This window comes from Macaca nemestrina, chromosome 13, assembly GCF_043159975.1.
Source record: "Macaca nemestrina isolate mMacNem1 chromosome 13, mMacNem.hap1, whole genome shotgun sequence".
In the NCBI taxonomy this organism is placed as follows: Eukaryota; Metazoa; Chordata; class Mammalia; order Primates; family Cercopithecidae; genus Macaca; species Macaca nemestrina.
Window position 1 is genome coordinate 28,826,390 of NC_092137.1, and position 27,507 is coordinate 28,853,896.

At 38.9% G+C, this 27,507-nt stretch overlaps 1 protein-coding gene across 4 annotated transcripts in view; it reads left to right on the forward strand.

Annotated features, from left to right (window-relative positions):
* LOC105479726 (speedy/RINGO cell cycle regulator family member A) overlaps positions 1-27,507 on the forward strand; it is a 38,660-nt gene that overhangs the window by 6,445 nt on the left and 4,708 nt on the right. For all 4 annotated transcript variants that reach the window (XM_011737889.2, XM_011737887.2, XM_011737888.2 and 1 more), the window contains exons 3-6: positions 1,858-1,916; positions 5,080-5,165; positions 11,985-12,156; positions 21,920-22,217. In XM_011737889.2, the coding sequence (XP_011736191.2) occupies positions 1,858-1,916; positions 5,080-5,165; positions 11,985-12,156; positions 21,920-22,217 (615 nt within the window). The remainder of the gene's footprint in view (positions 1-1,857; positions 1,917-5,079; positions 5,166-11,984; positions 12,157-21,919; positions 22,218-27,507) is intronic.

The following is a 27,507-nucleotide window of genomic DNA, read 5'->3' on the forward strand; positions in this document are numbered from 1 at the left end:
ATTATTACCTGCAAACTTTTTTAGTACCAAAACTCATCATGAGAAACAAGGGAAAATACCTGGCTGTACCATTTTAGGTAACTTAAGAACTATAAATAGAGGCTGGGTGCGGTGGCGCATGCCTGTATTCCCAGCACTTTGAGAGGCCGAGGCGGGCAGCTCAGCTGAGGTTAGGAGTTCAAGACCAGCCTGACCAACGTGGAGAAACCCTGTCTCTACTAAAAATACAAAATCAGCCGGGTGTGGTGGCGCATGCCTATAATCCCAGCTACTCAGGAGGCTGAGGCAGGAGAATCGCTTGAACCCGGGAGGCGGAGGTTGCGGTGAGCCAAGATTGCACCATTGCACTCCAGCCTGGGCAACAAGAGTGAAACTCTGTCTCAAAAAAAAAAAGAAAGAAAGAAAGAAAGAAATATAAATAGAATTAATGGGCCAGGCGCAGTGGCTCATGCCTGTAATCCCAGCACTTTAGGAGGCTGAGGGAGCAGATCACTTGAGGCCAGGAGTTTGAGACCAGCCTGGCCAACATGGTGAAACCCCATCGGGCATGGTGGCACATGCCTGTAATCCCAGCTACTTGGGAGGCTAAGGCAGGAGAATCGCTTGAACCTGGGAGGTGGAGGCTACAGCTGAGCCGAGATCATGCCACTGCACTCCAGCCTGGACGATGGAGCAAGACTCTGTCTTAAAAAAAAAAAAAAAAGCCAGATATGGTGGCTCATACCTGTAATCCTAGCACTTTGGGAGCCCAAGGCAAGTGGATCGCTTGAGCTCAAGAGTTCAAGACCAGCCTGGGACAACGTGGTGAAATCCCCTCTCTACAGTACAAAAAAAAAAAAAAGTTATCTGGGCATGGTGGTACACACCTGTAGTCCCAGCTATCTGGGGGGCTGAGGTGGGAGGATCTCGAACCCAGGAGGTTAAGGCTACAGTTGAGCCGAGATCACGCCACTGCACTCCAGCCTGGATGACAAAGTGAGACCCTATTTTAAAAAGGAAAAAAAATTAGCAAGTCAGAAATTACTATTCTCAGGAAATCAGTAGTTATTCTTGGAACTTTCCATGTGACTACATTGATGATATTTTAGTGTACACAAATGGATATAAAGAAGTTATGCCTTTTTACTTAAAATGAAAGAGGAGACTGGCATGGTGGCATGCACCTGTAGTTCCAGGTACTCAGGAGTCTGAAGCCAGAGGATCACTTGAGCCCAGGAGTTCAAGGCCCACCTGGGCAACATAGTGAGACCCTGTCTCTTAAAAAAAAAAAAAGAAAGAAAAGAAAGAGAAAGAGGGAATGGAAAAAAGCAGATTTTTCTAGATTACATCCTGACAACTATTAATATATTTTGAGACTATATATTTTAGCCCTTTAGAATTGAAATTAATATTTTACCTACTTTCTAGATGTTATTATTTTAACAATGTGTTTGTTGATCTTTTTATCATAATAATTTTTTCAAATGTTAATTATAAATAATGAATTATGAATCCTTTATATAGACATTTTCGTATGTATTTGAATAATAGAAAGTGGAATAGAGATAAATAGGAGAGAAGAATGCAAAACTAAAAATACTATTGGATATTCAGTAAACCAAACACTTCTGCCATTCTCCAGTCTGAGCCATATATTAAGGCAAATCAGATGGGTTGATGAAGGATAAAGCAGTAGTTTTTTGTACAGTCCTTGCAATGGTAAATACACCAAAGAACTGAAAATTCCACCTTAGGCAACACTGGTTCATTCATTTTTGTTTTATTTCTAAGCACTATGTGTAATCTCTTGACATAGAAATTCTTCAAAAGGAAACATTCTGTTTTTAAAAGACAAGTTATAGCTATCTTTTGTTGTAGATGACGATTTAATTCAAGATTTCTTGTGGATGGACTGCTGCTGTAAAATTGCAGACAAGGTAAATTTGGTAACAGTATAACCATTAACCAGCATTATAATGTAACTGAACCATTAGAGCTTTAATGAGACCTTATAAGAATTTTCTATCTTATTAGTTATGATTAAGAAAAGAGCTAGCGGCCAGGTGCAGTGGATCACACCTGTAATCCCAAAACTTTGGGAGGCTGAGGTGGGCGGATCACTTGAAGCCAGGAGTTGGAGACCAGCCTGGGCAACATAGTGAGACCCCCATCTCTAAAAAATTTAAAAATTAGCCAGGTGTGGTGGCATGCACCTGTAGTCCCAGCCACCCAGCTGAGGTGGGAGGATCACTTGAACCCAGAAGTTGGAGGATACAGTGAGCTATGATCAATTGTGCCACTGCATTCCAGCCTGGACAATAGAGCAAGACTCTGTCTCTAAATAAATTAATTAAATTTAAAAATTAAAAAAAATAAGAGCTAGCCTGCGCTGCTCCTTCGAAGCAGAATCTTTACACATTAATTTTTGGAATTAGCATATAGCATAGATTGAGTCTATACTTGAAGAATTGTAGAATATTATTGATTACATTTAAATGACCTTAAATTTATATTTGTATTGAAAACAGAAAGCAGAACAGGTGTGGCAGCTCATGCCTGTAATCCCAACACTTTGGAAGGCCAAGGCATCAGAGGGTCACTTAAGCCCACGAGTTCCAAGACCAGTCTTGGCAACACAGGGAGACCTGGTCTCTAATTAAAAAAAAAAAAAAAATTATCTGGACATGGTGACTCATACCTGTAGTCACAGCTACCTAGAAGGCTGAGGCAGGAGGATTGCTTGAGCCAGGGAGATCAAGGCTGCAGTGAGCTGTGATACCACCACTGCACTCAAGCCTGGGTGACAGAACAAGACCCTGTCTTAAAAACAAAAAAACAAACAAACAAAAAAACACAAACAAAAAATCAGTATAGACTTAATGCATTTTAATCAGTTATTACCTTTTATCAGGTTGTGGAGAAAAAATATTCTGAGATTTACTGAGGTAGTCTGCATTTTAGTATTTTGTAAGTAACTCAGAGAAAACAAATCTCAGTAATTTTGTAGGTAAAATTAGTTTAACATGTTCTTTAGGAATCAGTGTTTCATAAAAGAATGTCTAACTTACACATTGGGAGCAGCGATGTTTCTATGTTCTTTAGATTTTGTTGAATGGTTAAAATTTCAGCTTTGTGACTCATGCCTGTGATTCTAGCACTTTGGGATGCTGAGGCAGGCAGATCACCTGAGATCAAGAGTTCAAGACTAGCCTGGCCAACATGGAGAAACCCCGTCTCTACTAAAAAATACAAAAATTAGCCGGGTGTGGTGGCGTGCACCCATAGTCCCAGCTACTCAGGAGGCTGAGACAGGAGAATTGCTTGATCCCAGGAGGCAGAGGTTGCAGTGAGCCGAGATGGAGCCACTGCACTTCAGCCTGGGTGACAGAGCAAGACTCTGTCTCAAAAATAATAATAATAAAATAAAATTTTCAGCTTTTTATTTTAGAAAAAAATTTCTTGTGCTAAGAATTTTCAGCTTTGTAAATGCCATTTTGTATCAAGCAGTCATATTTGAAAATTAAGCGTGACTTTACATCACTACTAGCCAACAGTAAAGGGAATTAATGGAAGGTTAGCTTGTGATTAAATACAAAGTACTGGGGTGAACATTTTTATTTAAGCTTAAGATGACAGGGATACACTAGAAGAAGGTTTATAAAATTTTTAAAATTTCATTTTGGAAAATTTAAAACATACACAATTTGAAGTAAATAGAACAAACAGCCTCCATATGCCTCTCATCTAGCTACAGTAGATCAACTGTGGCCGTTCTTGTTTCTTCTAATGCTTCTCACCAAAAACTGGATTATTTTGAAGCTGATCCCAGACATCCTAACATTTTTCCATAAATATTTCACAATATATCACTAAAAGTTAAGGGCTATTTTAAAACAATTACAATGTCATAATACTTTTAAAAATTAACAGTAATGCTGTAATATCAAATATACAATTCATGTGGAGTTATGATGGGTTTTTTTTTTCTTTTTCTTTTGAGATGGAGTCTCACTCTGTCATCCAGGCTGGAGTGCAGTAGCATGATCTCAGCTTACTGCAACCTCCGCCTCCCGGGTTCAGGCAATTATCCTGCCTCAGCCTCCCAAATAGCTGGGATTACAGGCATGTGTCACCACGCCTGGCTACTTTTTCTGTATTTTTAGTAGAGATGGGGTTTCACTATATTGGCCAGGCTGGTCTCGAACTCCTGACCTTGTGATCCACCGGCCTCGACCTCCCAAAGTGCTGGGATTACAGGCTTGAGCCACCGCGCCCGTCAGGAAGTTTTAAACTTTACGGTTTTAAGGTGCATTAAAGTTGTTGCACAGAAGGGGGCAGTGTTTGAAAAGTAACTACTGTATCTTAACACTATCTCAAGAGTACTTTACTGGAAATTACTGTGAAAACTTGGTATCACCTTTGTGGCAAATCCTGTTACAATAGGATGAATAAATGTCTTATGAGAGATAATCTGATATATTATTGTAACTTGTTTTTAATTTGAACAGACAGAACATGGCCTATGTGCTAATAATCAGGCTAGAGATGTATCTTTCTAATAATATCTTTAAAACACATTCTCCCCATGAAAATAGAACCATGTTATTCTAATTTCTGAAGTCATTTGGAAATCATTTTAACAAGTTATTTTAAAAAGTTAGTATGGATGTCTGCAACTAACTCAAAGGGCTTAGAAAAATTATATATACACATACATACACATAAATAGAGATAGCAAACATGGCAAATTTGGTGCATCTAAGTGAGGATGCATGGCTGTTCATTTTGCTGTTACTTCAATTTCTGTATAGATTTGAAGTTTAAATTAGATAAAAGTGGGATTTTAGCTCAAACTATTGACAATAATAAAATTTAGGAGTCCGTTCTAGTAAATAATGATATAATAAATAGTCAAGAATTACTTTTCACTGTTCACATGGTGGATTACAGAAAGTCAAAAAGTAAGTACACAATTCTATAATAAGTAACACTTTATTGTTTTAACTTATTCATCAGAAAATTTTAATGTTAACTATTTTAAAGCAGTTTTCTTTGTGAAAGCAAAATATTAATATTAATTTTTAACTTTTTTCGTTATAGTATCTTTTGGCTATGACCTTTGTTTATTTCAAGAGGGCTAAATTTACTATAAGTGAGCATACCAGGATAAATTTCTTTATTGCTCTGTAAGTATACTTTCTACTAAGTCGTTTTTGTGTTATCTGTTATATATATTACACCTTATTTAAAACAGAGGCTGTTTAAAACCTTATGTATATCTTTGAATAGGTCTTCCTGTATAAATGCTATACATTTTTTACTTTAATAGGATATTTTTATGTTTTTTTCACTTACGCTATATGCCTAAGATTTCCTTTTTTTTTTTTTTTTGAGACGGAATCTCACTCTATTGCCAGGCTGAAGTGCAGTGGCATGATCCTGGCTCACTGCAACCTCTGACTCCCTGGTTCAAGAGATTATGCTGCCTCGGCCTCCCAAGTAGCTGGGATTATAGGCACGTGCCACCACGCTCAGCTAATTTTTGTATATTTAGTAGAAACGGGGTTTCACCATGTTGGCCAGGATGGTCTTGATCTCCTGACCTCGTGATCCACCCGCCTTGGCCTTCCAAAGTGCTGGGATTACAGGTGTGAGCCACTGCGCCTGGCCAAGATTTCTTGGAGTATTCCACTTCAGTTTGTATTGCATGTTTTACATTTTTCAGAATGCTTCCATGTAAATTATCCCAAATTCTCCTCTTTGTGACTTAAATATTTTTTCAAACCAGAATATTCTCTGAAATTTTCCATTAATATATAGTAAAAATCACCATCATCATTGCCCTTTTACATTGAACAACTTGTAGAAATGCTCTAAACATAATCTTTGTGGACCTATATATCTAACATAGGCATTATTCATATTTGATACCACTGGTATTCACTGGCTCTTTTACTAAACACACTGAGCTGTGACAAAGGAATACAGTTTGTTTTCCAATTCTTCCATTGACTTTATATTAGTTTATATTATCATTGTAATCTGTGAAATGATTTTCCAATCTATAGGTCAGAATTCATTTAGACTTTGTATTATTTAAGAATATATTTCCAGCCAGGTGCGGTGGCTCACGCCTGTAATCCCAGCACTTTGGGAGGCTGAGGCGGGTGGATCATCTGAGGTCAGGAGTTCAATACCAACCTGGCCAACATGGTTAAAACCCCATCTCTACTAAAAATACAAAAGTTAGCTGGGCATGGTGGCGGGCACCTATAATCCCAGCTATTCGGGAGGCTGAGGCAGGAGAATTGCTTGAACCCTGGAGGTGGAGGTTGCAGTGAGCTGAAATCACACCACTGCACTCCAGTCTGGGAGACAGAGCGAGACTCCGTCTCAGGGAAAAAAAAAAAAAAAAAAAAATATATATATATATATATATATATATATATACACACACACACACACACACACACACACACACACACATATATATCCTTTTCTACCCTATAGCTGGATATAATGCTGCAGTTGGGAATGCATGAATGTACATATATATGGATTTTTTTTTTTGAGACGGAGTCTCACTCTGTCACCCAGGCTGGAGTGCAGTGGTGCAATCTTGGCTCACTGCAACCTCCGCCTCCCGGATTCAAGAGATTCTCCTGCCTTAGCTTCCCAAGTAGCTGGGATTACAGGCACCTGCCACCACGCCGAACTAATTTTTTGTATTTTTAGTAGAGACGAGGTTTTACCATGTTGGCCAGGCTGGTCTCGAACTCCTGACCTTGAGTGATCTGCCTGTCTCAGCCTCCCAAAGTGCTAGGATTACAGGCATGAGCCACCACGCCCGGCCACATGAATATAATTTCAAGTGTTTAACTAGAAAACACATATAAAAAATATTTAAGTTGAATATCACAATAGCTGTCAGCACTGAAGATTAAGTTTTTACTCAAAGTGTATTTAATTCAGAATCAAAGAGTGATTAAAGAAATAGGACTAGACTGGGTATAGTGGCTTATGCCTGTAATCCCAGCACTTTGGGAGGCGGGGTGGAAGGATTGCTTCAGGCTGGAAGTCCAAGACCAGCCTGGACAACATAGCAAGTCTCTACAAAAATAAAAATAAAAAAATTGACCAGGCATGGTGGCGTGTGCCTGTAGTGCCAACTACTTGGGAGGCTGAGATGAAGAGGATCACTTGAGCCCAGGAGTTCAAGGCTGTAGTGAGCTATGATCACCACTGTACTCCAGCCTGGGTGACAGAGAGAGACTCCGTCTCAAAAAAAAAAAAAAAAAAAAAGGACTAGAAGAAACTGATTTCTTTTTTTTTTTTTTTTTTTGAGACAGAGTCTCTCTCTGTCACCCAGGTTGGAGTGCAGTGGTGTTATCCTGGCTCGCTGCAACCTCCACCTCCCAGGTTCAAGCAATTCTCCTGTCTCGGCCTCCTAAGTAGCTAGGACTACAGGCCCCTGCCATCATGCCCAGCTAATTTTTTTGTATTTTTAGTAGAGACGGGGTTTCACTGTGTTAGCCAGGATGGTCTCGATCTCCTGACCTCATGATCTGCCTGCCTCGGCCTCCCAAAGTGCTGGGCTTACAGGCATGAGCCACTGCTCCTGGCTGAAGAAACTGATTTCTACATGTATTCAGGAGATACATTTTCCAGTACACAGGGAAAAATGAACTCAAAATTTGGGATGATTGCTAAACTGGAAAAATATAATAGTATTAGGTAATACTGAGTACTATGTGCAAGGCACCACAAAAAATTTTAATGTAGTATTAACTCATTTAATTTTCCCTATGAAATAAATTTTTTATTATCCCCATTTTACAGATGAGGAAACTGAGAGGAAGATTAAGTACTTGCTAAGAGCAAACAAGTTAGTAAGCAGTAAAGCAGGGGCACAAACTCAGGCATGGTTATCAATGACCAAATTCAGCCATCGACCACTAAGTTAAATTGCTGTTTATATATCTCAGTATTGTATTGTATTTGTAACTTGATGCAATATTTATTTTGTGGGTTTTTTCACCTGAGAATTAAAAACAAACCAAAAGAAGCTTTAGTTTAAATCTTACTAGATGCCTGAAATTGAATTTGTTTCACTTGTTTTATAAAGTTATTACCAGTAGAGCACTATTGAGTTTATGCAATAAAATTATCTGTAAGGTTGTATTGCATGTTGTATTATGTAAGCTCCATATTAAAAATAACATGAATTATAATTTCCATTTTAAGTATAATCATACTTTTTGTATGGCCTCAATAGTTCTCATTAAATATTTTCTCAGCCATAGTTCTAAAGCTCAAGTTCTTTTCATTTTTATACAGTCTTATAATGTTTCCTTTCTGTTTATTCTTATAAGACTCTGAACTTCTATTATCATTCTTCCACACTACCTTTCACAATTATTTGTTTCATACTCACTTGCCTTCTCTACTTAATTGTAGGCTCCTTATCCTTATGGTCAAGGAACATGTTACTTTTTATTTCATCTTCCAATTACTAACATATAGGAGAGTCTTAATTTTTTTTTTTTTTTTGAGACAGAGTTTCACTCTGTCACCCAGGCTGGAGTGCAGCAGCATGATCTTGGCTCACTGCAACCTCTACCTCTAGGGTTAAAGTGATCTTCTTGCCTCAGCCTCCTGAGTAGCTGAGACCACAGGCACATACCACCGTGACACCTGGCTAATTTTTTTTTTTGTAGAGATGGAGTTTTGCCATGTTGCCCAGGCTGGTCTCAAACTCCAGAGTTCAAGCCATCCTTCCCAAAGTGCTGGAATTACAAGCGTGGGCCACACACCTGGCCTTCTGGCTGCTTTTAAGACCTCTTTGGTGTTTGGCACTGGTTTCTTTTTAATAACCTACTTGGGATATGGTAAGCTTTCTGGATTTGAAGATTAAGGATTGATGTTTTTTGTTTTTGTTTTTTTGTTTTTTGAGATGGAGTCTTGCTCTGTCACCCAGGCTGGAATGCATTGGCACAATCTTGGCTCACTGCAACCTCCGCCTCCCAGGTTTAAGTGATCCTCCCACCTCAATCTCCCAAGTAGCTGGGACTACAGGTCCCACCATGCCTGGTTAACTTTTGTATTTTTAGTAGAGACAGAATTTCACCATATTGGCCTGGCTGGCCTCGAACTCCTGACCTCAGGTAATCCACCCGCCTCAGCCTCCAAAAGTACTGGGATTACAGACGTGAGCCAATCAGCCCAACGTGAAGATTGATGCCTTTCAACAGACAACTCAGAAAATTCTATCCACTGTCTCTTCAAATATTCCTCTTCCTCTGCTATGTCCTTTTTCTCCTTTTGAAACCAGTTAAACTTGTTATGCCTCACTTAGTCTTCTACATCACTTATTTTTGAAATTTTCTTTTTCTTTCTTTCTCTCTCTCTCTTTTTTTTTTTTTTTTAGACAGTCTCACTCTGTTGCCCAGGTTGGAGTGCAGTGGTGCGATCTCAGGTCACTGTGATCTCCACCTCCCGGGATCAAGTGATCCACCCACCTCAATCTCCCAAATAGCCAGGACCACAGACATTCACCACGACACTCAGCTAATTTTTTGTATTTTTTTGTAGAGACGAGTTTTCTCCATGTTGCCCAGGCTGGGTTTCGAACTCCTCAGCTCAAGCAATTCACCTGCCTCGGCCTTCTAAAGTGTTGGGATTATAGGAGTGAGCCACCGCACCCATTCCCATCTTTGCTATTTTCTTTTTCTCTTCTTCTTTTTTTTTTTTTTTTTTTTTTTGAGATGGAGTCTCGCTCTTGTCGCCCAGGCTGGAGCGCAGTGGTACCATCTCAGCTCACTGCAAGCTCTGCCTCCGGGTTCACACCATTCTCCTGCCTCAGCCTCCCGAGTAGCTGGGACTACTGGCGCCTGCCACCACGCCTGGCTAATTTTTTTTGTATTTTTAGTAGAGACGGAGTTTCACCATGTTAGCCAGGGTGGTCTCAATCTCCTGACCTCGTGATCCACCCGCCTCGGCCTACCAAAGTGCTGGGATTACAGGCGTGAGCCGCCGACCCTGGCCAATCTTTGCTATTTTCTATCTATGTTTCTTTGGGCTGCATTTTAGATCATTTATTTAGATTTATCTCTCAGTTCACTAATTTTATCTTCAGCTTATGTCTAATATGCTAATTAATTTCATTATAAAATTTTGCATTTATAAAAGTTCTATTTTCTTATTTTTCAAATATACTTTTCCATTTATCATATTATCAAGGTACTTTTAATTTTTTTACATGTACTGGAAATAGTTATTCTTACATTTTGTGTCTATTCCATTACTTTCAGATTTCACGGTCTGTTTCTGCTCTTGGTACCTTGTTCCCTTATGTGTTTTATAGTATTTTTATTGTAAGTTGCCTGTTTTTCTTGGAAAGTCATCTGTGAGACTTGTATTATTTCCAATGAGAAATCTACCCCATCCTAATCGTGGTGCCTGTGTTATCTAATATGTTATTTTTTCTCTACTTTTAAGATTTACTCTTTATCACTGGTTTTGAGCAATTTGGTTATGCTGTTCATTGGTTTAATTTTCTTCATGTTTCATGTGCTTTGAGGTTCATTGAACTTCTCTGTAGGTTTATAGTTTTTACTAAATTTCAAAAAGTTTCAGCTGTTATTCCTTCAAATGTCTTCTGATTTTCTGTCTGCCCTATTCAGATTACAAAGCATTGAAAGAATCCTGCATTGTTATTGATACCGGCCTTTAGAGTCTCCAATTCCACCTATTCCTTGAAGTGCCACATCAAACTGATGCTCTGTTTATTTTTTTTTAATTTTTTTCTTTTCTTTCTTTCTTTCTTTCTTTCTTTCTTTCTTTTTTTTTTTTGAGACAATCTCCCCGTCGCCCACGCTGGAGTGCAGTGTTTCGATCTCAGTGGCTCACTGTAACCTCTGCCTTCCGGGTTCAAGTGATTCTCCTGCCTCAGCCTCCCAAGTAGCTGGGATTACAGGCGCGGGCCACCATGCACAGATAATTTTTGTATTTTTAGTAGAGATGGGGTTTTACTGTGTTGACCAGGTAGGTCTCCAACTCCTGGCCTCAAGCAATCCGCCCACCTTGGCCTCCCAAAGTTCTGAGATTACAGGCGTGAGCCACCATGCCCGGCCCTCATCCTGTGTTTATGATTTTTGTTTCTTTTTTCTCTATGTATTTCATCTTGAATAGTTTCTATTGTGTCTTCAATTCACAGATGTTTTCTTTGTGGTATTTAATCTGCCATTAATCCCAATCAGTATATTTTTCATTGTAGACATTGTAGTTTTCATCTCTAGAAGTACATTTTCAATATGTCTACTTAACTTTTTGAACATACAGAATAGTTATAACTGTTTCAATGTCCTTATCTTTTATGTCAACCTTGTCAACCATGGGTATCAGTTTGGGGTTGATTTTGATCGATTATTCTCCTTATGATGAGTCATGTTTTCCTGCTTCTGTGCCTACCTGGTCCCCATCAAGTATTTAGCAGAATACTGAGTTTCATATGTGTATAAGAAAATTACCTGAATCTGGGGAAAGATGTTAAGAAAAGATTAGGAAGAATACTGCCTAACATTCACATAGGGCTGCAAATAGTGGCTGTTCCCACCAGCCAGGCTGAAAAGATTCATAATTCATGGATCTTTGAGAAGAGTATTCAGGAAGGTCTTGCTTCAGTAGTGAGGAATAACTAGCCCCAGACTGAACATTGTTCCAGATCCACCTAAAAAATCATAAAAGCAACATCTGAAAGAATCAAACTATTTCAAAGTAATTTTAACTGCATCCCAGAACAAAGCTCAAGATTTGTAGGAATAAGAAATACCTAGAACCCAACAAGGTAAAATTAACTGAATCTCTATTTTTGAACTGCATTTCTTTAAGTAACGTTAAACACCTTTCATGTGTTTATAAGCCATTTTTATGTCTTTTGGTGTGTGTGAACTACCTGTTTCTGTCCTTTACCCATTTCTTTTTTGGGTTGTGATCTTCTTTGTTAGGTATCTGGCTAATACAGTTGAAGAAGATGAAGAAGAAACCAAGTATGAAATTTTTCCATGGGCTTTAGGGAAAAACTGGAGAAAATTGTTCCCTAATTTCTTAAAGTTAAGGGACCAGCTCTGGGATAGAATTGACTATAGGGCTATTGTAAGCAGGCGATGTTGTGAGGAGGTAAGAATTTAAAAAAAACTTTACATATGTAATTTTTGTTTTCTGTTTATCTAATTATCCTTGTTTTTTAAATGTGCTTCTAATGTTTTGGTATTCTGGGTTTTTTTTTTTTTTTAATATGTAGAGTAGACCATTGATCATTGCCATGAATACAACTTGTGTATTACAATGTTGCTGTCTTGTTATCACCATAACTAAAAACTGTCATCCAGGTAAGCCGTGCTCACGGCTGTAGTCCCAGCACTTTGGGAGGCTGAGGCAGGTGGATCTCCTGAGGTCAGGAGTTTGAGACCAGCCTGGCCAATATGGTGAAACCCCATCTCTACTAAAAATACAAAAATTAGGCTGGGTGCAGTGGCTCATGCCTGTAATCCCAGCACTTTGGGAGGCCGAGGCGGGCAGATAACGAGGTCAGGAGATTGAGACCATCTTGACTAACATAGTGAAACCCCGTCTCTACTAAAAATGCAAAAAGATTAGCCGAGCGTGGTGGCGGACACCTGTTCACCTACTCGGGAGGCTGAGGCAGGAGAATGGTGTAAACCCAGGAGGCGGAGCTTACAGTGAGCATAGATTGCACCACTGCACTCCAGCCTGGGCGACAGAGTGAGACTCCGTCTCAAAAAAGAAAAAGAAAAAGAAAAATACAAAAATTAGCCAAATGGGGTGGCCGATGCCTGTAATCCCAGCTACTTGGGAGGCTGAGGCAGGAGAATCACTTAAACCCAGGAGGCGGAGGTTGCGGTAAGCTGAGATGGTCCACTGTACTCCAGCCTGGGCAACAGAGCAAGACTCCATCTCAAAAACAAACAAACAAAAAATTGTTATTTCTATTTTTCAGAGCAGCCTACTTCTATAGTACGTACTTTTTTTTTTTTTTTTTTTGAGACAGAGTCTCGCTCTGTCACCCAGGCTGGAGTGCAGTGCTGCAATCTCAGCTCACTGCAACCTCTGTCTCCCGGGTTCACACCATTCTCCTGCCTCAGCCTCCTGAGTAGCTGGGACTACAGGCACCCGCCACCATGCCCGGCTAATGTTTTGTATTTTTAGTAGAGACAGGGTTTCACCATGTTAGCCAGGATGGTCTCGATCTCCTGACCTCGTGATCCACCCGCCTCAGCCTCCCAAAGTGCTGGGATTACAGGCGTGAGCCACCACGCCCGGCTTATAGTAAGTGCTTTTATTTTAGTGTATTTCTTCTGTCTAAAGGATCATCAATATATTGAAAAAGGGTGATATGAACAGACCAAAATATCTTATTTAGGATTAGAATAACACTGGAGTTGAATAACAATTTCTGCTCAATAAAGTATGTGAAATTTCAGGTTCCCAAAATTGAAACACTATTTAACATGTGTATTAAATGGTATACAATTTAAATTTTTTTTAAATCATAACTCTTTTCACATAGAATATATTGTTTCCTTGATGCTAAATCTTATTAGGATAAATCAGCAGGACACTAAAAATTTAATAATCAAGTTATTTTATCAGATGTTCTGATTTTTTTTTTTTTTTTTTTTTTTTTTTTGAGACGAAGTCTCGCTCTGTCGCCCAGGCTGGAGTGCAGTGGCCGGATCTCAGCTCACTGCAAGCTCCGTCTCCCGGGTTTACGCCATTCTCCTGCCTCAGCCTCCCGAGTAGCTGGAACTACAGGCGCCCGCCACCTCGCCTGGCTAGTTTTTTGTATTTTTTAGTAGAGACGGGGTTTCACTGTGTTAGCCAGGATGGTCTCGATCTCCTGACCTCGTGATCCGCCCGTCTCGGCCTCCCAAAGTGCTGGGATTACAGGCTTGAGCCACCATGCCCGGCCAAATGTTCTGATTTTTAATAAAGTCAATATTTCAAACTACAGAAAAATTCTAGAGTAGAAAATTAAATGGAAAGCAGTGGTCACTGTAAGCTGTAGTATTAGTTCAGAAAAATATGATAAATGTGGGCTAGTTTGTATACTTGCAAATCTTAAAATTTGATAGAATTAACTTATTCATTAATATACATTGACTTAGTGAGCACTTAGTAAGTATCTACCAGAAACTATATTATTTCTTTTAATTTAAAAATGGCAGCCAGGCATGGTAGCTCACATCTGTAATCCCAGCACTTTTGGAGGCTAAGGTGGCCTGGATCGCTTGAGTCCAGGAGTTCAAGACCAGCCTGGGTAACATGGCAAAACACCATCTCCACAAAAAATACAAAAAATTAGGTATGTGTGGTGGTGCACACCTGTAGTTCTAGCTACTTGAGAGGCTGTGGTGTGAGAATCACCTGAGCCCAGGAGATTCAGGCTGCAGTGAGCCATGATTATGCCACTGCACTCCAGCCTCAGCAACAGAGCAAGACCCTGTCCCAAAAAATAAAAATAAAAAAGGCTTGAACAATAATAGCAGTATTACATCTATTAATTACAGGCAGTAGGGATATGAATGTTTGTTATATTATTCCTAATGCTTTTTCATAATTTTAAAATTTAGCAACATTTAAAAAAATATTAATGGAACTTATTTTTCCTCTTCAAAAAGGTCACCTTATTTAAATGAATTTAATTCCGTTATCCTTATCACAATACTTTGTTTCTTTCTGTAGCACTGAATAAAATTTGTAATTATTTATTTGCTTATCTATTGTCTAAACAATAAACTGTAAATGTAATGAAGTGAAAAATCTAGTACACTTCTAATATCTCCCATCTCTGTCCTCACACTTCAATTACAACAATCATGCATTATTCTCTTTTACTGAGAAAACAGAAGCAGAACAGACTGTCCACATGCTCACATCTTATCGTCCATCCTACCTACATGCATACCCCTATATTCTGCCTTCCCTTTGTTATTGTGAAAGAATGATCTTTGCTCCTATCCCAGTCCATTCCCTCTACTTGTGCACTAGATCTCATTTTTTCTTGCTTTCTCAAGGACATCACATTCCAGTAATTGTCCCCTTTCCAGCATTTCACATTTTTTATTTTATTGGATCACTGCCATCAGAATATAGAATTGCTCTAAGATATCCATCAATAAAAATAAAAACGAAAACTTTATCCCCCAGCTACCACTACATTTCTCTGCTTTGCCTTCCTTATAACCAAACTCCTTGAAGAATTGCTTGTATTCTGTCTCTACTTCTGTTCTTTCCATTCTCTTTGAACCTGTTATATAAAGTCTTTTTTCCCTCATTCTGTAGAAACTTGTCAGGCCACCAAATATCTCTATATGGCCAAATCCCAAGGTTAATTTGTAGTCCTCAATCTACTCAATATAGCAGCATTTGACACTATCCCTCATTTCTTCCTGAAACACTGTTTTCACTTGGTTTTGAGGATACCAGGTTTTTTTCAGTCACTTTTGCCAGTTCCTTTTTACCTCACCAACTTCATTAGAGTGCCCCAGGGCTGACTTAGGATCTCTTCTCCTTTCTATTGGTATTAACTTATTAGGTGACCCCATTCACTCTCAAGGCTTTAACACTAACAACTAATAATTTCTTCCAATTCCAGATCTGCATACCAAATCGCCTGTTGATATTTTTTGTCTAATTGATACCTCAAACTTAACATGCCTAAAATTGAACTCCTGACTCCTTGACACAGACCTCCAGATCTGCTCCTCCTGCAGTCTTCCACATATTCATAAGTAGCAACTCTATCATTTTAGTTGCTCGGGCCAAAACAATTATTTCCATTTACCCTTCTTTTTCTTATATTTGTACCTTGAAAAAATATCCAGCATCCTACCATTTCTCACCACCTCCACCACTAATAGTGTACTTTTAAATTGTCACCTCTTGCCTCAATTACTGGCATAAGTTTCCAAATAGTCTCTCCACCCCCCACCTTTTTTTTTTTAAAAAAAAGACAGGGTCTTACTCTGTTACCCAGGCAGTGGTGTGATCATGGCTCACTGCAGCCTTAACCTCCTAGACTCAAGTGATCTCCTGCCTTAGCCTCCCAAGTAGCTGAGACTACAGGCATGTGCCACCATGCCCAGCCAATTTATTTTTTGTAGAGATGGGGTCTCGCTATGTTGCCCAGGCTGGTCTCAAACTCCTGTGCCCAAGCAATCCTCCCACCTTGGCCTCCCAAAGTGCTGGGATTGCAGGTGTGAGCCACCATACGCAGCTAAAATCTATTCTTCATACAGCTGCCAGAGTAATTTTTTTTTTTTTTTTTTTTTTTTTTTAGGTAAGTCAAATCATGACTTCTCTATTCAAAAGCCTCCAGTATCTTCCAGCCATACATAGAGTAAAAGACAAAGTCCCTGTCATGGTCCAACATGGTCTATCAGCCCTCCTCTCTTATCTCTTTGATTTCATCTCAAATCTTTGCTCTTCCATTCAAGCTACACCAGCCTCCTTACCTCAAAGATACCAGTTACACTCCCATCTCATGGTCTTTGCACTTACTATTCCCATAACCTAGAATGTTGTTCCCCAGATATCAGTATGCTTCACTTCCTAACTACATTCAGGATTCTGCTTAAATGTCACCTCAGAGAGACCTCTCCTTATCACCTTATATAGAGTAGTATCTCCCTCCATGGAATAGAAGTGCCCTCACAATTATGTTCAATTGAATTTTGACAAGGGTACCAAGAAAATTCAATGGGGAAAGTGTAGTCTTTTCAACAAATGGTGCTGGGACGACTGGATATCTACATGCAAAAGAATGAAGCTGAACCTCTGGTTCATACCATATATAAAAATTAACTCAAAATGGATCAAAGACCTAAATGTAAAACCTAAAACCACAAAACTCTTAGAAGAAAACAGGGATAAGTCTTCATGACCTTGAATTAGGTTTTTTAGAGATGATACCAAAAGTAACAAGTAACAAAAGAAGATATAAAATAGACATCATCAAAATTAAAACCTTTTGTCCTTCAAAGGATACCAAGTGAAGAGATGACCTACAAAATGAAAAAAATGTTTTTGCAAGTCATCTATTTGATAAGCGTCTTGTATCTAGAAATATAAAGAGCTTTACAACTTAACAATAAAAAGACAATCAATTTAAAAAATGGGCAAAGAATCCAAATAGACATTTCTCCAAAGTATGCAAATTGCTAACACACACACACACACACACACACACACACACACTTGAAAAGATGTTCAACATCATTAGCTGTCAGGAATTGCAAATCAAAAGCACCATGAGATATTACTTCACACCCACTATGATGGCTATAAACAAAAATAAAAGTATTGGAGAGGATGTGGAGATACTGGAACACTCATACATTTCTTATGGAAATGTAAAATGGGGAAGTTGCTTTGCATAACAGTCTGACAATTCCTCACAAGGCTAACATAAAGTTACCATATGACCCAGAAAGTCTAGTCCTAGCTATATATGCCAAAGGATAAAAACAAAACTATGTCCACATAAAAAACTTTAACATGAATGTTCATAGCATTATTCATAATAGCCAAAGTAGAAACAACATAAATGTCCATCGGCTGATAGAATGGATAAACAAAATAAGGTATATCCCTACAATGAAATATTACTTGGCAATTAAAAGGAATGAAGTACCTGGTACAAACTACAATGCAGGTAACCTTGAAAAGATTATGCTACATAAAAGAAGCCTGTCACAAAGGACAACATATTGTATGATTCAATTTATATGAAAGGTCCAGAATAGACAAATTCAGAGACAGAAAGTAGATTAGTAGTTACTATGGGCGACAGAAAGGAGAAAATGGAGTGTGATTGCTTTATTTATAGAGTGATGTAAATATTTCAAAATCGAGTGTGGTTATGGTTGCTCAACTCTGAATATATTGAATATCATTGAATTGTACATTTCAATTGGGTGAATTGTAAGGTATTTTAATTACATTTCAAAGCTGTTAAAATTAAAAGTAGTTCCTCCTACTATTACTCTGTATTCCCTCAGTTCCAATTTTCCTCATAGCACTCAACCATCATATAACAGACTCCTTTTTACTTATTTATCTTGCTAACAAACTTCCTCCCACTAAAATACAGATTCCAAGAGAGCAGGATCTTTGTTTTGCTTTTGTTTGTTTGTTTTGTTTTGTTTTTGTTTTTGAGACAAGGTCTCATTCTGTTACCCAGGCTGCAGGCTACAGTGTTCAATCATAGCTCACTGCAACCTTGAACTCTTGGGCTCAAGCAATCCTCCCACCTTGGCCTCCCAAAGTTCTGGGATTACAGACGTGAGCCACAGTGCCTGACCCTATTTTGGTTTTTTTTGTTTGTTTGTTTGTTTTTAGACAGAGTTACATTCTGTCACGCAGGCCAGAGTGCAGTGGCGCAATCTCGGCTCACTGCAACCTCCACCTCCTGGGTTCAAGCAATTCTCCTGCCTCAGTCTCCCAAGTAGCTAGGATTATAGCTGGGATTACAGGCATGCACCACTACGCCCAGCTATTTTGTATTTTTAGTAGAGACAGGGTTTTCACCATGGTGGCCAGGCTGGTCTCAAACTCCTGATCTCAAGTGATCCACCTGCCTCAGCCTCCCAAAGTGCTGGATTACAGGCGTGAGTACCCAGCCTTATTTTGTTCTTATCCTATCTCCAGAGCCTAGAACAGTGCCTGGCACATAGTGGGTAGTCAATAAATATTTGTTGACTGATCAAATGAATAGAACTTCCAATTCTGTTTCATACCTTCTTATCCATGAAATAGGGAAACAATAAACTATAATTATTCACTGAGCTCACTTTGCACTGCCCCTTACTCCAGTGGCAGATAGAGAAGCTGTTTTTTGGCTGTTCCAACAAGGTACATTTGAATCATGTTGGAGTATAGAAAAGGTAACTGCCTAGTAGATTTTATCCTGTTAAGTGTTCACTGGACAACTACTTTATCAATAACACACCAAGTTCAGTGCCCTGGGAGTTTATTGTAAAGAAGTATTATTTCACCCCATTCCCATTCCTGAAGTAGCAAGACATACTGTTGAAAATTTAACTATTCTATACATTTGTTACTGAAAGCCTAGCATACTGCCAAATGAAACATTTCTTTAGTCTCATATCCTAAAATAACCTCAAGTTAGGATAGTAGCTACAAACTAGCTTACAATAATAATACTTTACATTTGCATAGTGCTTTACAAATTATGACTTTTCCCAGAAATTATCACACAAATAGCTGTGAGGGTGGTGGCATCCCCATTTCACAGCTAATGAAACTGAGGACCAAAGAGGCTGGGATTTACTCAAAATCACAGAAGTGGCAGATCCAGAACATCTAATGACTTCCTAGTGTTCTCTTTTTTCTGTGACATCTAGCCTCCATATAAGCTTCTCATATTGGTTAGTTTAGAAAATGCATTTATATCTTGTCTTGGGAATTAAATAGCCTCAGTATTCTCTCCGTTTCACAGATGCAAAAACTGTGGCTTAGTAAGATTGTGATTTGTCCATGGCCATGAAGTTAATAAGTAGCAGACCCAACGTACTTAAACTTAGTGCTCTTTGCATTATACACCACTGACATAAGAAAGAACAAGTGCTGTCTTTTCAAATAATGAGTTTTGTAATTTGTCTCTTTTATTTTTTTAATCTTGGCTGCAAAGAAGCTAACAGCCAGGTATTATCCTTGACCACATCGATTCTATTACATTTTATTACTGGCATGTCTGCTTTCCCCTTTTAGTCGAAATTTCCCTTTTGGGTCTAAATTCAATGAAATTTTTCCCCCTTTTTTGTCAGCTGCCTCATTCTTTTTTGGAAAGAGATGAGGTGTGATTAAATTGGAAAATATATGTAGGGCTTCTCCAGAAAAGAGTGGACTATTTCTTTGTTTATTCTGATTTTTATCTTCTTACCTGATGATCTTATCAACAACTCCTTTGAGGTGGGATTTTATTACATTGGTGATGGCTTAATTTCTAAACTGGTTCACACATTAGGGAGGATGCCTATCTAATGAGAGAGTTAGACTACACTTCCAGCCCCTTTCATGCATCATGGAGGGTAGCAATTTAATTAAGAAGTTTTTCTCTATTCCAGTTAATATTCTGGCCAAGATGCCACAATATCATCATAGCTGAGTTCTTCACTATCTATTACTTGATTCCAGATTAGGAATTTAGAAAGCAATGAGATAAGTAGTGTGTTTTGATAGAATAATCCAATGACAGTATGCAGAAGAGATCCAATATAGGGAATGTATTGGAAACTGCTAAACTTGCTATAGCAGGAAACAAGGGTGTGACGAAAATTGATAGCAGTGCTGAAGAAAATGAAACACATGTTAGAAATGTTAAAAAATTATAATTATCATTACCTAGTGACCAGGTGGATATAGGGTACATGGGAGAGGGAACTGTCAGTTTCAAATCTATATAACAGGAAGAGTAATGGGTTCCATAATGGAAATAAGGAAGGCTACAGAAGCAAACTGGATTCTTTGGGGAGATAAAGGAATTTGGTATATAGACATGAATTTAAGGCAGTAACTGGATGTAATTAAATGAATGGTCAACAGGTATGGTAAAAGTCATTACATATAAATGATGCTTAGAGTATTTAAGAGATTCAAGGTGAAAGTAATATTAATACTTTTAAAGAACTTTCCAGGCACTGTTCTAAGTATTGCCCATGTATTAACTCTCACAATTCTTAGATCTAGCTAGGTAATCCCAGATAAGAAACTAAGGAACAGAGAGGTTAAGTGACTTCTCCAAGGACACACAATAATTAAAGCAGCACTCCAGTATTCAAACCAAGGCAGTCTGACTCCAGAGTCAGTGCTTTTTTTTTGTTTTGTTTTGTTTTTAAATTTTTTATGCCTATATCTGTCTCCTCCCCATTCCTCCCCATTCTCCTCCCTGACAGGGAGAGGAGAAGCTGACTGGGTTGGTTTTGAAAGTCAGTGCTTTTAACACCTATACTTTACTATCTCTTGAGATCACAGAGAGGGAGAGTATATACACAGAAAAACAGAGGGCCAAGTATCAAATTTTAGGAACACTGTTGCCCAGGCTGGGTTTCGAACTCCTCAGCTCAAGCAATCCACCTGCCTCAGCCTTCTAAAGTGTTGGGATTACAGGCGTGAGCCACCGCACCCATTCCCATCTTTGCTATTTTATTTTTCCTTTTTTTTTTTTTTTTTTTTTTGAGATGGAGTCTCGCTCTGTCGCCCAGGCTAGAGTGCAGTGGGGTGATCTCTGCCCACTGCAAGCTCCACCTCCCAGGTTCATGCCACTCTCCTGCCTCAGCCTCCCAAGTAGCTGGGACTACAGGCACTCACAACCACGCCCGGCTAATTTTTTTTTGTATTTTTAGTAGAGATGGGGTTTCACCGTGTTAGCCAGGATGGTCTTGATCGCCTGACCTCATGATCTGCCTGCCTTGGCCTCCCAAAATGCTGGGATTACAGGCGTGAGCCACCGTGCCTGGCCAATTAATTGTTTTTTAACCCAATACATTCCAAAGTTAAGAATTACATATTGTTTTGGAGTAACTGTATTATCTTTCCCAAACTTAGAATATTCAGAATTGAAAAATAAATACCCCAATAACCTGGAAGGTTGCTTCAGTCCTATTTCCTGTTTAAAATAATTTACTTTGTTGATTATTGTCTTAAAGATCCAAGCAATGAGTCACTTTTTAGTGATGATCCTCCCAGCCTTATCTGGAAGTGTTTTGTTTTATAAATCAGCAATTTGGATTTTTATCTTCACTTTAGAGACAGTTGTTCTTGAGTTATAATTTTTGAACTCAATTTTAGTAAATTTTGAAATATTACTAAAATTCTAAAAGTAAGCTTTCCATTATAGGTTATGGCCATTGCACCAACCCATTATATCTGGCAAAGAGAACGCTCTGTTCATCACAGTGGAGCTGTCAGAAACTACAACAGAGATGAAGTTCAGCTGCCCCGGGGACCTAGTGCCACACCAGTAGATTGTTCACTCTGTGGTAAAAAAAGAAGATATGTTAGACTGGGATTGTCTTCATCATCATCTTTATCCAGTCATACATCAGGGGTGACAGAAAAACATTCTCAGGAATCATACAACTCACTGTCAATGGACATAATAGATGATCCTTCTCAAGCTTATACCAGTTCTCAAGGTATGATTTAGTAATATGCCAGAATTAGATTTATGCATATTGTTTACTGAGCTCTAGTCAGTCCTTGCTGGCAGGGATACATAATAATTTATATACTTCAACAATATGAGTTAAATTAATCTTGAAACTTTCTCCCCTTTCAGTTACTTTTTGTCTTGTGTCCATATCTGTTTTGTGGTGACCCAACTAAACAGATTTTTAATGTGACCTATGTTAAGTTGAAAACTAATGCACCATAAGCCTCAGTATTTTAAGAGCCTGAATCATTTTTTTGAAATGTTTATTTTGTTCAAAAGGGTTTCAAGAAGAAAATAAATTTACTTGTAATCTCACCTTCCAACTATTGGTTTCCTTCTGTATACTTTTCTAACAAAATTAGAACCATACTATATCTAGGCTTGCTTTTTTCATTTATCACAAAGTATTTTCCTATGTCATTACTGAGTCCTCCAAAACCAGTTTCTTTTTTTTTTTTGTAACAGAGTCTGACTCTGTTGCCCAGGCTGGAGTGCAGTGGGACAATCTCTGCTCACCGCAGCCTCCACCTCCCGGATTTGGCTGATTCTCATGCCTCAGCCTCCTAAGTATCTCGGATTATAGACATGTGCCACCATGCCCAGATAGTTTTTGTGTTTTTAGTAGTGAAGGGTTTCACCATGTTGGCCAGGCTGGTCTCGAACTCCTGGCCTCAAGTGATCTGTCTTTCTCGGCCTCCTAAAATGCTGGGATTACGGGCGTGAGCTACCGCACCCAGCCCAAAACCTGATTTTAAATTCTGATGTGGTATAAGTACCATAATTTCTTCATATATTTCATTTTGTTGGGATTTAAGTGGCTTTCAGCAATAGTGTATTAATTAGAAAAGAATTTTATTAGCTGGAAAAAATACAACTGTACCATAATTTCGTTCAAATTATTTTATATATAGTATTATCTGACATTTATTTTCTAGAAATGTCTAGAAATAGCACTAGAATAATATTCTACTACTATCAGTGATCCTTTCTACTTACAAAGCCTTCCAGATTTTCACCCATCTCAAGACAGGGCGGACAGATTTTTCATGGTCCTTTCTAATTCTATCATGAGAAATTAACACACCTGCATTATTTCAGAATTTTACCTATTTGTTTTTACCACAAAGAGATTAATAGTGGCTACTGAAGCTTTACTAAGGGAGAAACTAGACCATAAGATTCTTGAAGGTAGGGGTTATGCCTCAGTCATTGTTCTATTTCTTGACCATAGTAATCACTCAACAAATTTGCACTGCAGTATATAGTCTCTTCCTTTTCAACATCTTCAGGCATATTTTTTATTATGCTGAGGCAAGAGGATCACTTGAGGCCAGGAGTTTGAGACCATCCTGGGAAACACAGCAAGACCCCATCTATTTAAAAAAATTGTCTTTTAGCATCCTTCCTCTCCCAGCTTCCTTTACTCTTTGATCCTTATAATAGGTAAGCTTTACTGAATGTTTACAATGTCCAAGGCAATATATAATGCATTTTGTATTCATAATATCATTTAATATTCACAGCCAACTTTAGGGTGAATACTATACCTCCACTCAGCAGATAAGGAAACTAAAGCTTAGAGAAGTTAAATAATTTGCCCAAGGAGCTGGAGTGACATGTGAACCCAGGTCTCTGACTCAAAACTAGAGCCTGAATTCCTAAATATTATGGTCTACTGCCCTTTTGATGCAATCCTGCCATTGGCAGTGAAAATAAGCTGCCACAGAAGCCTTCTAGCCAACTACTAAGGAAGTGGCGAAAGCATTAAGAACCAAGTCCCTGCTGAAAGGCTACATGAAGTGAGCTGGGAGAGAGTTCCAAGAATTTGAACAGATATTTACAGAAAGCCAAAGAGAAGCAGTTATACGTATTTTATTCCGACCAACCACTGTAGATATAAACGGTAATAACCCTCCATAGTATAGGCCTTGACATCTCAACAGGAAATTTGAGTGCACCCAGGGAAGAGGGGGCTCTGCCAGTCAGTATACTTTGGAGAAAAAATAAAGGTCTTTGAGGGATTGTGGATGAAAAGTAGGGTATTAACTTAGGGGAGTTGTAGAAGGAACTGTGTGCTTTCATCCTTTAACTGGGTGAAAGCCATGATTTAGGATTTATAGGTCCTATACAGGAAGGAACAAATATTTACCCAAAGCCATTTTATTCTGAGTATTAACCCATGGTTAACTGTAAAACTCTTTGTTTCAGGATGTCAGAGGGTAAGCAATACAAAGGAAAATTGATTGTACACATATTTTACCGGTAAAAATATACATTCATTTTCCTCCTATAGTTTTAATGGAGAGTGAGCTCATTGGAAGTAGAGGGGAGAGTGCAGGATAATAGGGACACACGATGCTACAGGAGTGGGATGAGTCTCTCACTGCCTAAACCGCTGCTGAGTTAGTGACCTCTACTAGCAAACTTTTCTTCCTCCAGTCCACCTAAGGTTGGAATCATCTGATAGTATGTGGTTGCAAAAAACTGAATTCAGCATTCTCCAAGAAAGACACAAAAAGTTTATGCTCTGCTTTAGACTTCTGTGCTAAACTTAGCATAGATGGTGATCAGTGCTTCCATCTTTCTTTCAAACACAAGCAAGCAACTCCTCAATTTGCAGGTAAAGACATATTTTCCTACCTTAAAATATTTTTTGTTAAAACAACACATTTAAATAAAAGTTTTAGATAAACATGTTTATGACATTTATTAAGAACAAACTGTTTTTCAATTTGACAAGGTGGGGTAAAAATACTGTCAAAAATTTGACTTTTGGGGCTGGACACGGTGGCTCGTGCCTGTAATCCCAGCACTTTGGGAGGCCAAGAGGGGGAAGATCACCTGAGGTCAGGAGTTCTAGACTAGCCTGGCCAACATGGTAAAACCCTGTCTCTACTAAAAATACAAAAATTAGCTGGGCGTGGTGGTGCATGCCTGTAATCCCAGCTACTCGGGAGGCTGAGGCAGGAGAATCACTTGAACCTGGGAGGTGGAGGTTGCAGTGAGCTGAGATGCTGCACTGTACTCCAGCCTGTGTGAAAAGAGCAAAACTTTGTCTCAAAAAAATAATAATAATAATTTTTAAAAATGACTTTTGGGAAGGATAGAAGAAGCGTTCTTTTTTTTTTTAGGTGAAACATTCTTTACATATTTATATACATGACAATCACCAATCACATGCTAGATACTTAATCTCATTTAACACCCAACCCCCTAAGAAATCTTGAAGTGGCCTTATTATATTCATTTTACTGATGAAAAAATAAACTCAGAAAAGTCACACCATTACCAGGTAAAACAATAACAGAAACAAGATGGGAACCCAGTTCTATCTGAATATGTAACATATTTTTATAATAACTAAACTATAATTGTTTCTCCTGACCATATTCTGTTGTAAGCTTTATGATGCCTGGGCTGGTCCATGTGAAACATAGATATATATTATGTATTATCTGAGGACCCATGAGATTTTAAAGCAAAGTCAAGGGAAAAAATATATACCAAGCTTTAGCCCTGGATCATATAGGGAGGCATGTAACATTCCAACTGTTAAATAATCTAAAAACCAAATAATTTTTCCTCAGAAATAAACCATTCTTTGAATTTTCTTATTTTTGTCATTACCACTGTTCTAGTCATCCAGGTTTAAAATTCTTACACTTAATGAAGGCATAATTAGGGCATATAAGTTAATAATGTGATAAGGGCTATGCAAAGTATATGATCAACATTGAGGAACACAAAAGATTTCAGAATTCTGTGGGGTGAGAGGTTTGGTGAAGGTTTTTCAAAGTAAGATATTAGCTGGGCGTTGACTGAGTCCTGTTTTGCCCAGAGAATTAAGGGAAGGGTCTTCTGAATAGCAGACAGAAGTTTGAAAATACAGCTGGTCCTTGACTTACCTATGGTTGCTATACGCATTCAGTGGAAAGCTGTATCATGGTCTCTCTTGATGCTGGGCAGAGGCAGTGAGCTAGCTGCAGCTTCCAGGCAGCCATGAAATCATGAGAGTAAACAACTAATTTTTGACAGTGTACTGTATTGCCAGATGATGCTGCCCAACTGTAGCCTAATGTAAGTGTTCTGAGCACATTAAGGTAGGCTAGGCTAAGCTGTGATGTTTGGTGGTTAGCTGTATTACATGCATCTTTTTAAAAATATTTTTTGTCGGGCGCAGTGGCTCACCTGTGTAATCCCAACACTTTGGGAGGCCGAGGCAGACGGATCACCTGAGGTCAGGAGTTCGAGACCAAACTGACCAATATGGTAAAATCTACTAAAAATACAAAATTTAGCTGGGCGTGGTGGCGGGCGCCTGTAGTCCCAGCTACTCGGGAGGCTGAGACAGGAGAACTACTTGAACCCAGGAGGCAGAGGTTGCAGTGAGCCAAAATCATGCCCCTGCACTCCAGCCAGGGCAACAGAGTGAGACTCCATCTCAAAAAAGAAAAAAATAAAATAAAAATATGTTTTAAAAATAGAGATGGGGTCTCACTACGTTGCGCAGGCTGGTCATGAACTCCTGGCCTTAAACAATCCTCCACCTCTGCCTCCCAAAGTGCTGGGATTACAAATGTGAGCTACTGTGCCTAGCCAAATGCTTTTTTTCCCCACCAGACAGGATCTTGCTCTGTCACCTGGGCTAGAGTGTAGTAATGTGATCATGGCTCACTGTAGCCTCAACCTCCTCTGATTCAAGTGATCCTCCTACCTCAGCCTCCTGAGTAGCTGGCACTACAGGCATGTGCCACCATGCCCAGCTTTTTCTTTTTTTTTTTGTAGAAACTTCCTATGTTGCCCAGACTGGTGCTGGTCTCGGACTCCTGACCTCAAGCAATCCTCCCACCTTGGCCTCTCAAAGTGCTGGGGTTACAGATGTAAATCACTGCACCTGGCCCAAATGCATTTTTTACTTAATGATATCTTCAAGTCACAAGTGTTTGTTGGGACATAACCCCATTATAAGTCAAAAAGTCTCGATATATACATTTTCTCTCTGCATCCAATGAATTACTAGCTTATCTGGTTCTTCTTTCATAATATTTTGTTTGTTTCTTTGTTTGTTTGAGATGGAGTTTTGCTCTTGTTGCCCAGGCTGGAGTGCAATGGTGCGATCTCAGCTCACTGCAACCTCCGTCTCCCAGGTTCAGGCAATTCTTGTGCCTCAGCCTCCTCAGTAGCTGGGATTACAGGCAAGCTCCACCATACCCAGCTAATTTTTATATTTTTAGTAGAGACAGGGTTTCACTATGTTGGCCAGGCTGGTCTCG